We start from the raw sequence: 14204 nt of genomic DNA on the forward strand, positions 1-14204 counted from the left end.
AAATTGGATTTTATTAAAAGTAAAAACTCCTTGAAAATATCAAACTCCTTGGGAAAAAAAAAAAGAGAACAGGAGAAAATTCTTCTTTTATCTATCTGATAAAGGACCTATATCTATAACACACACCTAATGAGAACTCTCAAAACTCAGGAATAAAGAAACAACCCATGTTAAAACTAAGAAGATATTTTGGGGCCCGGCGCAATGGCTCAGTGGCTCAGTCTTTACCTTGCATGTGTCGGGATCCCACATGGGCGCCAGTTCATGTCCTGGCTACTCCACTTCCCTTCCAGCTCCCTGCCTGTGGCCTGGGGAAAGCAGTCGAGAATGGCCCAACGCCTTGGGACCCTGCACCTGTGTGGGAGACCCGGAAGATGCTTCTGGCTTCAGATTGGCTCAGTTCCAGTTGTGGTGGTCACTTCAAGAGTGAACTAGCAGACAGAAGATCTTTCTGTCCTTTTCTCTGTAAATCTGCTTTTCAAATAAAATCTTAAAAAAGATATTTTAAAAAACTTTTCCAAAGATAAACGGATGGCCAATAACATAAAAAGGTGTTCCACATCATTAGTCAGGTGCTATGACATACCTGTTAGAATAACTAAGGTTGAAAAGACTACCGACTGATGACAAGATGTGGAAAACACTCATACTGCTCTAAGAACATAAAATTGTTCAAGTACTTCAAAAAACTAGTCAGTTTCTTAAAAGTTAAGTGGATGTCTAACATATCATTTAGCCACCTCAATGCTAAGTAACTGCCCAATAGAAATAAAAACATTACGCTCAAAGACAAGTTTGTGAAGCCACAAACCTGAAAGCAGTCCAGAAATCTAGGAGCAGGTGAATAGATCAGTAAGCTGTGTTGCATTCATCTACAGGTATACAAGTCAGAACCAAAACCAGAAAAATGTGACCCGATGTATGTGACAGCATGGAAGAATATCAATATAATGACGCTATCTGAATTGTGCCAGGCCAAAAAATGGGTGCATTCCTTTTATATAAAGTTCCAGGCAATCCAAACAAATCAGGGGTGCTCCGAGGATGGGGCAAGGGCACGGTGGCCTCTTCAAGGAGCTCTAAGTCACAAGGCACACACCCACCTTGGGGACCCGTGCATGCTGCTTCCCTCCCACGGAACATTCTTCCCCACCAACCACATCATATCTCCCTTCTCTCACTGCTTCTGTGTCTCTTCTGAAATGTCACCTTCAGAGACTTTCTCAGACCACACTAACACAGAAATTCACCACTCCCACCATCTTCATTCAATCACTATATATTCTTAGTTGTGCTTTTTTTTGGTATGTATTGTCACTCAGCACTGACATTATACATATATACATACATACATTTACATATGTAACATATACAAAGAGCTGTGCGAGTTTACCTCCATGACACAATAAAATTATGTGACCAAGGACAGTTCTGTTAACTGCTCTGTTCCCAGTGCCTGACATTTAGGAAGTGCTCAAACAAACAAAAACCCAAAGAACAAAAAATCCAAATAACTTGGGGGTCAGTGCCATGACATCCTAGGCCAAGCCTCCGTCTGTGGTGCCTGCATCCCACATGGGCGCTGGTTCAAATCCTGGTTGCTCCACTTCCAATCCAGCTCTCTGTTTTATAGTCTAAGAAAGCAGTGGAGATGGCTCAAGTCCTTGGGCCCCTGTACCTATGTGAGAGACACGAAAGAAGCACCTGGCTCCAGATAAGCTCAGCTCCAGCTGTTGCAGCCATTTGGAGAGTGAACCAGATGATACAAGACCCGGTCTGTCTTCCCTCTCTGTATCTCTGCCTTTCACATAAAAATCATCATTAAAAAACATGTAGTTGTTTAGAGGCAGGTAGTGGTATTTTCTTTCTGTGATGGGGTTAAGTTACTTGTCTGAAGTCCCATGAACAATCACTGGAAGAGGTAGGGTTCAAAACTAAGTGACTTAATGTCCAAGTTCTGAGTGTTTAAGCTGTGTTGTCTGTCTGAAAGGCCAAACCTTCAGCAAACAATTATCAAATAATACAGTTTAAGTCACTGCCCAGGGGACCAGAAATCAATATACTTTTTTGAAGCATAATTTGACAATAGCAAAAAACTCAGCTAATGACCTTTATTCAGGAGCTTGCCATCTGACGTCAAGAATGGTGTTACATCCACAGGGATGTAGATCACAGAAGTACTTATAAGAGCAAAGAACTGGAAATAAGAAAAGTGCATGGGAGGGAATAGTTGAGGTAGACTGGAAGTGATGTGGAATCTGGAAGTGACAGGAGACTATGCCTGATGGGCTTTGTTTTCTCAAAAGGACAGGAGTAAGATGTTGGACTCTATGTTTGGTATACGCTTGCAATGGGGTAATCTCAACTGAACTTGAGCTGTGGTTATGCAACAAGGTGGAGGAATCCACCATGGTGGAAGGGTTTGGGGAGGGGTGGGGAGAACCCAAGTATCTATGTAACTGTGTCACATAATACAATGTAAATAATGAAGTTAAATAATAAATAATTAAAAAAAATATATACTAATATCCAAAAAAAAAAAAAAGGACAGGAGATAAAGCCACTGGTTAAGAGACTAGAGTGTTGGGCCCAGTATGGTAACCTAGAGGCTGGGATCCTCACCTTGCATGAGCTGGAATCCCACACGGGTGCTGGCTCTAATCCCGGCGGCCCTGATTCCCATCCAGCTCCCTGCTTGTGGCCTGGGAAAGCCTTGGGATCCTGCATCCACGTGGGAGACCCGAAAGAGGATCCAGATCAGCTCAGCTCCAGCCGTTGTGGCCCCTTGGAAAGTAAATCAAGATCTTCCTCTCGGTCTCTCCTCTCTGTACATCTGACTTTCTGTATACTCGACTTTCCAGTAAAATAAATCTACAAATCCAACCAAAAAGAAGAGTCTGGAGTGTGGCTAAGAGTCAAGGAGAGCAAGGGCTTTGAGGGTGATGAAGTGGGCAGGGGGCACTGTTGCGGAGAACGAGGCTGAAGCTAACCAAGACTGAGAGATGGTGCGTAGATGGCCCAACTGAAGATACAGGCTGCGGACATGGCAACACGCTGGATGCTGGGCCTTTGTGTGTGCAAGTGTCTTGGCGCCATGATAAGAAGGGGGATGGAGATTCAACACTGTTTCACGCAGCCTCAGTGGTGCTGAGCACGTATTATGAGAGCACAGAAAAGTGCTGGGACGGGGGCTGGCACTGTGGCACAGTGGGTGAAGTCACCTTCCACTTCCTGCAGTGCCATCATCCCATACAGGTGTCCATTGGAGACCAGGCTGCTTCCTTTACGATACAGCCTCCTAAATGCACCTAGGAAAGCAAAGTAACAGCTTGGGGCCCTGCACCCACCTGGGACACCAGATGAAGCTCCTGCCTTCAGCTTGGCCCCATCCTGGCTGTTGCAGTCAATTAAGGAGTAAACTAGAGGATGGAAGATCTCCGTCTCTCCTTTTCCCTCTCCCTCTCTGCAATGCTGCCTTTCAAACAAATTCTTTAAAACAAAAAAGTACTGCTGGGGCTGACGTGCTGGCTCAACAGGCTCATCCTTCACCTGCAGGTTCGCATCCTGACTGCTCCACCTCCTATCCAGCTCTCTACTGGTGGCCTTGGGAACACAGCAGAGGATGGTCCTTGAGACCCCACACCCATGTGAGACCCAGAAGAAGCTCCTGAATCCTGGCTTCTCAAAGGCTCAGCTCTAGCTGTTGTGGCCATTTCAGGAATGAACCAGTGGACGGAAGATCTTTCTGTCTCTCCTTTCTGTTAAATCTGCCTTCATAATGAAAATAAACAATTTTTTAAAAAGTGTTGGAGTAAGTGACGTCATCCAGCATGTGGTGCAGGGGTGGGAAGGGAAAGGAAGCAGACAGACCCGCTAAGAGGCTGGTGAAGGGTAGAGGTACCAGGCCCCTGTGAGGTGAGGCAGCAGTGTGCCTGAGGACAGCCGTGAGTGCAGAACCACAAGTGAAGCCATCTCAGGCAATGGCACCTACGAGTTTACCCTGAGAATAACGACAGGGAAGGCTCTAGAATGGGAAGGCCCACCAATGAGTGCAGAGTAGTAATTTGGTCACCATGGGCACCAGGGTCAGAAATATGCCTGGACACTGCAGAGAGGTCAGTTAACCCCCAATTAAGCTGTTGGAAGCCAGCGGACTGGCTGATAAGCACTTGGTACCCATCATTCCACACACATCACTCCATTTCACCACTGCACCAATCAGCAGTACAGATAAACAGGCAGACAAAATGAATAGGCTCGCCAAGCTCAAGACGGATGGCAAAGCTCTGAGGCGTACATTTGGCTGAAAGGACACTGAACAGTCAAAATCAAATCACCAGAGAAATGTGAGTTTGAACACGCCAATTGGGGGATACAGGTGACGTGCACAGGCCTTTTCGAGATGGCGGTGGGCTAAGGCTTGGCAAGCAGGCTGGGGCTAGACACAAGGAGCCCTTACAGAGCTAATGTCCCAGCCTCATAACTGAGGCCCTAACGAGGCCGAGTGCAGGAGATGGTGGCTCTGCCACACACTCACATTTAGACAGCGGGGACTATAAAAGCCACAGGCCATTGTGGGAGACTGACAGCGGCCACACGTGGTCTTCAGCTCGTCCCTTGGAGACGCAGTGCTCGTCTCTCCAGCCCTGGGATGTGGGCTGGTGTGCTGACTCCTCTCGCACAATATAACACGGCACAGTGATGTGTACAAGTTCCAAACCAAGGCTTTAGGAGGCCTGTGCTCCCCCACTGGAAACCCTTCCACCACCACTGGAGAGAAGCTGCTGAAGGACGGCCGCACAGGCTTAGAGACGCCCAGCAGAGGCCCCGCGGGGGACACACACACCGGGGCTCAGGGAGCAGAGAGGGTCACAGCCCCAACGAATGCACCAACAGGTCAGCCTGGATGGGGACTTGAAACAGAGCGGCTTCCCAACAGAAGCCAGAAAAAGGCAGGGCTGACTGAGCAGTGCTTCTCTGGGTTGGCAGTAGGGATGGAGGCAGCAAGAATCGATTTTATTCTTAATACTTAGTCCCCTATGCATGTATAACACTTTAAACTGCTTAACTGATGGTGTAGTGTCCCTTATATCGACATTTTAAAAACACACGCACTCGCTAGACCACTGGGTGGGGCCAGGGTCAGCCAACACCAGATGTGCCTGCACGACCACACCCAACGACCAGGCAGGGTTCTGTTCTTGGACATTCTGGCTCCTTCAGCTGCTGCAAGCACCAAGCTGTCGGGCACGTCAGGCTGAGCAGGGTTCTGAAAACAGAATTCTAGAAAACAGCCTTAAACAAACCAAGCTTCAAGGGAGAACTAGCAACCTTTACAATATCTACATTTACACAATTCAGAGCACAGCAGCAGGTGCAACACGCCTGTGTCCCAGGCAGTATGCCAAGCGCTTCACAACTTCGTTTGACATCATCAATAGTTCAAGCTAGAAATGAAGAAACTGAGGCCGAGAGCGGGTATTTGTACAAAGTTAACTAGATGAAGTCCAGATTGCAGCCCAGGCTGTCTAACCCCAGTCTTTTCCCCAAAGAGCTGGTATGCAGAATTAGTTCAGCTCGTCTCCCAGACACATATTACATCTCCAGCACAGGCCAGGAGAATCTAGGCTGTGAGCTCACCTGGGGAAGGGATTATGTCTTATCTTCTTATCTCCATGGCCCAGCACACAGTGTGCACTCAATACACTATTTGTTGAGCCCGGGGAATGCACAATGTATGGACTGGATATACACAACCTTCTAAGTCTTATCAAATGAGCGTTTCCGTCATTTCAGAGTTCTCCACAGACGGCATCGATTTCTAAAAGAGCAAGTTCACCGGAACTGTGAGGCCAACAACAGGTTGCCAAGGTTATGCACTGAAGGGATGACGAGGAAATAGTATCTCATACAGTATTTGTCCAAGGAAAGGGCCATGGAAGCAGACTGTGGGTCAGGTGCACCCATCTCGAGGAGAGGTGAAGACAGACCGCACCTGAGGGAGATGTGCTGCGCTCACCAGCAGCAGAGAGGCAAGGGAGGATGGGGACAGGTGGGAGCAATGAAGGGCGAGGCCTCGGAACGCGGGCCTGGGGCGCGAGGTCCCAGGGGAATCAGACACAGGCAGGACGCACACCTGTTACACTTTGAATCTAGGGAGGAAAAAAACCCACGGGTGTGAAAATGCGGAATGAAGAGAAGCAGACTCGCAGAAAGCAGGAGTTGGCACAGCCCAGTTTTTCAGCCCTCCCCAGTTAGGGCTATGGATCAGAAAAACTCACTCCAAGATTCTGGAGATCGGCATGAGGTTCCGAACTTTACGAAAAACATTACTATCTACTATCCATCACGGTTTCATTTGAAGCACCCAACACACCCAAAACGGTAGAAGGAACGTAAATCTCGGACTCAATTCGCTCGACTTCACGGCCAACTCACTCCGCGGTTCTCATCTTGCCAGGGATGATGATGCCCTCCGCCAGGACCCGATGCGTGGGACGCGTGGCTCCCAGCCGCCCACGCCGCAGCCGCTCCCCATCCTCGCGGGGCCGGCGCGCAGCAGCCTGGCAACCGGCGGGTGCCCAGCTCATCACCCGGCAGCCGGCTGCGCGCCCACCTCCCCAGTCCCAGCCACTGCTAGCCAGCGGGGCCGCCCAGCCCGGAACCAACCCCGGTTCCCGCCGCGAGCGCCAGCCAGGGCTCGCCTGGGGCCGAGAGCAACCCCCTTCACCTCAGCCCCTCTACGCCCTCCCCAGGGAGGACCGACCCCAGCGGGATGGCAACTCGCCGGTCGCAAAGCCGCCAGTGTCCTCCGCTCACAGCTTTGCCGGCGGCTTGAGGACGCCCTGGCAACCATTCCCGAATGCCCGTGTCCACTGCGGGGGTCTGGTTGGGCGCCCGTACTCGCACTCATCCCGAGGCCCGCTTCTCTGGCATGGTGCGAGCGCGCTCGGGGCGCCCACGCGGGCCCCAGTGGAAGGGCCGACAAGCCCCTGGCCGGGCGCGTGCCCTTACCTGTCGTAGCTCCAGCGGCTGTAGGACAGACTCCGGTGGCTGCTGACCCCCTCCATCGCTGTCTCGGACGCGGCGGACGGCGGGCAGCGGCTGCGCTGAGCCCGGCGCGCGCTCGCGGGCTGCGGGCCGGCCGGGGCGCGGGCGGAGGACTGTACCATTCGCCCCCGGGGGTGCCCACCCCCGGCTCCGCCAACTCCAGCACGCGCGGGCAGCAGGGACTCGGACCCGCGGGGCTGCCTCCCCGGCGCGGGCGTCCCGCGGGGGCGCGGCTGCTGCAACACCGGCGGCTTATTTATTTATTTCCGAGGTGCGCGGCGCGTCGCCATGGCAACCGCCCCATCTATACCCGCGTCACCTGGGCCCGGCTGCTTTCAAACCTTCCCGGGTCGGGGAGCCTTAAGAGGTTGTCGGCGGTGGTGTGGGCGTCCCGGATGCGCTCTCCCTTTCCAGACGCCTCGGGCAGAGCGGCCCATGTAGGAGTCTCCCTCCCTTCGCCCCCTTCCCTGGAATGGGAATGTCCACGCCCACGTCCCACATTTCTTGGATTTGCGCTTCTCCCCGCCCCTTTGACCCCGCGCGGAAGTTCTTCAGCCACCTCCCCCTTCCATCTCCAAACTGCCTCCCCCTACCCGCTCCGCGGCTCCACCCCTTCCTCCCAGAGCCCCTGGGTCTAGCTGGGACCTTCAAACATTCCTTTCCGGGAAGCCTCTTTCTGTTTGTACCCCTTTGTACATTCCCTTCATGACTACTGAAGATGCACTGGATAAAATCCAGTAATTTTGTCCCATTCCGGGCAATGTGTTTGTTTACACCTGGCTGACCCTATAAGGGAAGGCTATGGAAAGTGGGGACCACTGGGCGCATTTCCCTTTTCCTTCCCTCCCCCTGCCCTCGGGATGGCAGCCCCAGTGGGATTTACAGCCTTAATCTTCTTGCAGAGGTCACAGAAGCCTAAGAAGGACCTTTCTTCGCAGCTGCCCTGGGGAGGGGGGTCAGGTGGGGTGGAGGAGCCAGGCTTCCTGGAGGGGAGGCAGGGTGTGAGTGCACTAATCCCAGAATTCGGCCAACTCCTGTAAAAGTGGAGTTAACGCTACAGTAACAGCACACCTGTTGCTTCCAGCCCAGGAGTGGGTTGTTTGCCCTGCACAGGCCTTTTTCATTGAATGAATAATTGGAAACTTCCCTCTTTCTAGCTCTTTAGCTCTGGAAAACTAACAAATTCTGGCAACATTGGGCCTGCATGCAGCACAAGAGGGTGCTTCCAAAGGTACATGGAAAGTATGTGTTAAGGGGCCGGTGCTGGCAGTGCCAGTATCCTATATGGGTGTGAGGTCCAGTTCTGGCTGTTTCACTCTGGGCCCCTGGACCCATGTGAGAGACTCCTGGCTTTAATGGTGAACCAGTGGATGGATGACACCTCTCTCTTTTTCAAAATAAATAAATCTTTTCAAAGTAAAGAAAATGTGTATTATAAACAAATGGAACATGGATTTCAAAACATTTTTGCATCAAAATTAACATCTTTTAATTGCACTTGCCATGAAGTTTTCAAAGTTCCTAGTCAAAAGTGGGTGTTCCACCTTCAGGAAGCAGGGAACATGTGTTCTGTAGGTTCCAGACCTCATCAGCCATATATTTCATTGCCATTACTTGCCTGGTCCCTTGAGCTTTTGAATTTGGTCCCCAGCTGAGTGCCACACACCCACCGCGGTAGCCACTCAGAGCTGCCCGGATGTATTGATCAAGGGCCAAGGTTCTTAGTAAAACGCAGTGTCTACCAAGCACACACTGTTGATGTTCTTGTAGAGTTGGCAGACTCACTTGTGAGGCCTAAATCCCAACATAGCTGTTTTTCAAAAACCTTGAAGCAAAAACACTTTGGTGCAGAGATGGAGAACCATAAACTACTTCCTTTACTAAACTAAGGTCCATGCTCTCTAGAGGAAAACTCCGGAACAAAAGCACTGTTGCCTAGCACCAAGTGCACTCTGCAACTTGGCTCCAAGGTTCACACGTCCCCATTCTGCTCTCGGTGCTACCCTATTTTACTTGACAGCAGGCAGTGTTGCCCCTCACAAGGGAGGGCTAGATGTTAAATACCTCATTAGTCTTAAAGCCATTACACAGAAAGTACAAATACACTGTCTGGAACCCAGCACCCTCCCCTCAGCCACCTGTGTGTCTGTACTGACTGCAAAAGACAGGCTGTCCTATAGGATTTCTTCTCTGGACATCCCGACTCTGGCAGACCCAAAGTCAAGAGATGAAGCTGCTCTTTTCTGAGATGGGCGTCATGTCCATGACGGAGACACTTGAGCTTCCTCAGTTGATGCGTCACCCCTCTGCCCGTCTGCCTAGGGTGGCTTCACTGGCACTGCCTGAAAGTGCCATCTTGCTACTTTCCCAAGTGGAAACCTACCTGGTTTCCAAGGTGATGCTCTTTTAGGAGGTCTTAGAAATTTTGATAGCCCTTCCACCATGTGAAGGGGCAGACAGGCTTCTACGAAAGAGGAAGCAGGCATTCTAGCCTAGGTGGTGAGCAGTGTATCTCTGTTGTTTATAAGCCACTCAGTCTAGGGCACATTTGGAAGAGCAGCTGAAACAGACCAAGCCCCACCCTCCAGTAACTCCACCCCAACACAAGCAGTGTTCACAGAGAAGACTCCCAAAGTCCTCAAGTCTTTCTGCAAGTGAAAGGAGGGGAGCAGACAGAACTGACATGCCCACATAAATGGACAGGTCATTTGTTTTTTCTTAAATCCCTAACTTTGTGTGAGGTGGGAGCAAGCTTTACATCCCCACCTGGGAAGAGGCTGCATGCTCCACAGCTGCAGCTCTCAGGAAGAGGCATTGCCTGCCTGAGCAAGGGGCCAGGCAGGTCAAGGTCAGCGCTCCAGCATCAGTTCCCAGGGTGTATGGGTTATTTTTGGGGGGTGGGGGGAAGGAGTAGTACTGGTGGTAGAGGGACTCTCAATATTCACAACAGCACATTTGAAAGCCAGGGATTTTAACAGCAATTCAACAGAAGGGCTGTGCATGCAGGGAAAAGCTTACAGGAAGTATGGTTTTGGCACTGAATACACAGATTCAAGAAAAACATTTGCTTCTATGCTTTTTCGGCTATTGTATTTTCTTCTATAAAAGCACAGGTGGAAACTATACACTACATTTTGGCTTTGTTGGAAGTTCTGGTGACTCAAAGCCATTTCTCATATCCCTAAACTGGTAAATGGCCAAAGACCGTGTGCTCGTGCAGGCAGCCATCATCTCTACTCTGCATGTCACAGCCAAGGTGTAAGTCATGTTGTTTAGATTATCTGGTTTTTCACCTTCAAATACAGGCAAACATTCTAGGCAGACCCTGGAGAAACAAAAATCACCTCATGTGCTCCCTACATTGTAATTCCACCACATGTACTTATAACTGCAGGAATATATGTGCAATATTTGCAATGATGGTGACAGCTCTTAATTTAACAGCCCCACAGGTAAGAATTTTCAAGTTAAATCTGAAAACAGATGGGTAGCTAATTTGAGTATTAATGGAGAGTTATCTAGAGAATTTTTAGAAAGAATATTATGTTCCTTCTGAGCCATAAATATCCTCAATGATGTAAATAATAAAACAGAGTAACAAGAAGAGCTGGGAAAGTAGAAATCCCAGGGAACCCAACAGGGTGTTGGGGCAGGGAAAAGCAGCAAACACTAATGATGCTGAGGGCAGGATCCTCGGAGTCACATCACCTGTGGAAGGTTCTTTGTTCCTCATGAATGGGCTGACGAAGACTGGTAAATGACCTGCTGTGTTTGCTGAGGCAGGTGCAACCAGATGTGGGCCACACACCTGAGCAGAGAGGCCAGGATGGGAGGACAGCAAGGGCAGAAGCGACAAGATGCATCCCTTTCCCTTGGTGACAGAGAACACAGAAGTCCCTCTCCCTCGGGAATACAGAGAATACAGCAGAGGGATGGGGCCTCCAGGCAACTCTTGCATCGGATGACTCTGAGGCTGCACCAGGAGTTTATAGAGAAAGGGTTCTGCATCAGTGTCTCCAAGGCCAGCCTCGCGAACCAAGACTCACTGAGATTCAGAAGAAGCTGTTAAAGTTACGGCTTCTAAGAGAGAAACAAGACAGGTAAGAGTTAGCAAAGGACAAAGCTCCAGGGCCAAGCCAGGAGAAACCGCCCAAAGCTGCCAGGGGCCCCTCCCAGGGATGCTGCAGAAGGACTCATTTAGTTTTCTCAGCAACAATGTGTGGCAATACTCGGAAAGCGTTGCCAAGAGGGAAGCTCCCCCAAGCTATTGTGTCCCCTTTCTACTGACTGATGTTTAAACTCTACTTATTTATTTATTTAAACATTTTATTATTATTATCATTTTATGATATAGTTCCTTAGGCTCCTGGCATTTCCCTTATCCCCTACCCAATTCCCTCCACCCTCACCCCCAGTTCCTCTGTATCATTACTAAAGTATAGTTCTTCGTACACAGTCATATGTCCATCATTGCGGGCATGGACAATGGCAGAGTCCAGCATCCTATTGTCAAGATACAGTGAACAGTTTCATTGCAAGTCCATCTTTGGAAGTAGAAATGCATACTACATTGTATCCTCACATCTGGATGTTAGTCTCCATTTCACAGCTACTGTACATCCCCTCAAATGAAAAGTCATAATACAAAATCAACAACAGAAAGAAAAATAAAAATTTACAATGCCATGAAGTTAAATGACATGTTACTAGATATGACAGTCTCCATTACACAGCTACTATACATCCCCTTAAATGAAAAGCCACAAAACAAAATCAACATCAGGGAGAAAAAAGAAATTAACAACACTATGAAGTTAAATAACATGCTACAAAATGCCTAACCTGTAGCTGAAGAGATGAAAATCAAGAACCTTCTTGAAGAAAATGGTGCTGCTGTATGATCTATGAGTCATTCAATGATTTAATCAGAAGAAAGTGTTTTGAAGAGATGAAACCATATGGAGATGCAAGAGTCTCTTACAAGCGTACCTTAAGAAGTTTGTGGAAAATGCAGTTAAAAGGTAATCTCATTTTGCTGCAAAAAATAAAACCCCTTCATCGGTTTTTTACAAAATGCACTTCCATGAACTTTTTTGAAGCCCATTATAAAAGGATATCAGAAAGACACACTAGCTCTGACCCCACCTTTTCCCTGGATATAACCCCATAAACCTCATTTCAGAGACCAAGGCCTGAGCCAGGGTTTCTCTTGGACAGTAGCAAAATCTCTGTACAGACCAATCTGAAGGTTATAATCCTGAAGGGGAGTGGGCCCTGCGAGATGTACTTGAAACTCCATTCCCAAGCCAAGTTCTGAAATAGCTGATGTGTTTATCTGGAGGGATGTGGGGCTGCAGATGGAGAAAGGTGCTTTACTGTCATTATTCTGGGGCTCCAGGCTGCTCAAGAGGAGCATCTCCAGAGGCATCTCCCTGTTTTGCGCAATCTTGGCCTCTACAAAATTCTGAGTGCTTTTTCTTGGCAGAACTTCGTCATTAGCTCTGGACTACCGGCAGCCACTAGTCTTTAAAGGGATGGGAGGGCGCCCTCTAATGGCCATGACTCAGCCTCAGGCATGGAACAGCACCCCTGTATGAACAGGACAGAGACCACTGCAAAATTGACAGCCATCATCATGGGGCGGAAATGTAAGCACAGCAATGAAGTCCCCAGTGAGACAAGACATCATCACAAGATGATAAAGATGGATCACATAACCTGTCACAAGATCAACAGGATGTGATTCACAGCCTAGGTCACCCCCAAGAGGGAAAAGGCCTTAACAGACAGTACACTAAGGTCACATATATCCTTCAAACTGGCAGAGGCAGCAGGCTTTTGAGCCTCTCCTGTTCCTTAGTAGGTTCCCAGTGGAGCCACCCCTTTAGACACTGTGGCAACTGTGCATTCTCCCTGCAGGCAGGACCCACCCCCACCCCACCCTGCTCTCTGCAGGGAACAGACGAACAGACAACAGGCCCACTGTGAGTACTCTGCCTGATCCACACCACACACACCCCAGATCCCTCCTGAGCTGCTCCTCAGTGACAGAAGGGAGGCCTTGACTTCTCCCACCAGCCAACTGTACACAGACACCCTCCAAAGCTGCCTGGGGTCCTCCCTTTTCTCTACCTTCCAGCTGTAAAGGAGGGCATACTCACCCAGTGCTAGCACAATATTTAGCAAATAACAGGAACTCAGCGACTGTTACATCAACAGTGCTTACAGAGCAAACGGTGTCCATCCATGCAGTAAGCTTCAACGAGAGGCTTTCGTGGACTCCTCCCCACTTGAGATCAATCTGCTCACAGGCTCAGGTAGCCCAGAGCCGGAGCCTTACGGGGTCAGTATTGCTGGAGGTTATCTGTTCCCTTCGAAGTCAGTACAACATGCCCATGAGCTCGGGTTCCACAGGATCACTGTGTCCATGCACTTAGTGTTGGCTGTCTATCAGATGCGGATTCCCCGACGCTAAAACTGCTCCCTCTCGGGGTAATCAGGACCCTCCGAGCGTCCTCGTTAGGAACAAACCACTTAGGCCCACGAAGCTAATTTCTCCATCATAGCAACCATCAGAGAGAAGTTCATGGACACTGGGCGACTGCTGCCAGGCTCTGTGGGCGAGACAAGAGCAGGTGAGAAATCAAGAGATGGGAGGCATGGCTAGCAGGGTTGGATGGCTGTTGGCAGATCTAGGGCACTGGTCAAAAGGACCACTTAATGTGAGTCAGGTCAACAGAATGGTGGAGCTGAGCTTGGGAATAAAGTAGATTCTTACTCTGAGGGCTTTAGTCTGAGAAATGATTGGCAAAGGAGTTCTTTTGAAATCTGGTTGAAAGGTTGGTTGGGGGATATTTGGGTATAAATGTTAAAGAGTGGAAATTACTGTAGGTGGACAAGCAGGATCAGGAAGGGAAACATCACCTTAGTTACGGGTGTTGCAGTCATACCCTACTTTTTTCTCACACTGGAAATTCCACTTCAGCCGTAACTTCCCAGTCAGAGTCCACTTCCAATTCAGCTTGGCAGGGATCAGGCAGGTGAGGCAGTCTGTTTTTCTGGGTCGTTGTTTATATTCTACCTTACTGCTCATCCAGTCTGCTCCAATCTTCAGTGACTGATGGTGTGATGGTCTTGAAAGGCACCCTTGTTCC

General features: G+C 49.4%; 1 protein-coding gene across 2 annotated transcripts in view; it reads right to left on the bottom strand.

Moving 5' to 3' along the window:
* The window catches only part of TUB (TUB bipartite transcription factor), an 81810-nt gene extending 74405 nt beyond the window's left edge, over positions 1-7405 (bottom strand). Inside the window, exon 1 of one of the 2 annotated variants that reach the window (XM_058663429.1) lies at positions 7015-7405. In XM_058663429.1, coding sequence (XP_058519412.1) covers positions 7015-7172 — 158 coding nt within the window. In that variant the 5' untranslated portion in view covers positions 7173-7405. The remainder of the gene's footprint in view (positions 1-7014) is intronic. The other variant, XM_004593815.2, reaches the window with a different exon arrangement.
* Positions 7406-14204: the final 6799 nt, after the last annotated feature.

Source organism: Ochotona princeps, chromosome 4, assembly GCF_030435755.1.
Source record: "Ochotona princeps isolate mOchPri1 chromosome 4, mOchPri1.hap1, whole genome shotgun sequence".
Classification (NCBI taxonomy): domain Eukaryota; kingdom Metazoa; phylum Chordata; class Mammalia; order Lagomorpha; family Ochotonidae; genus Ochotona; species Ochotona princeps.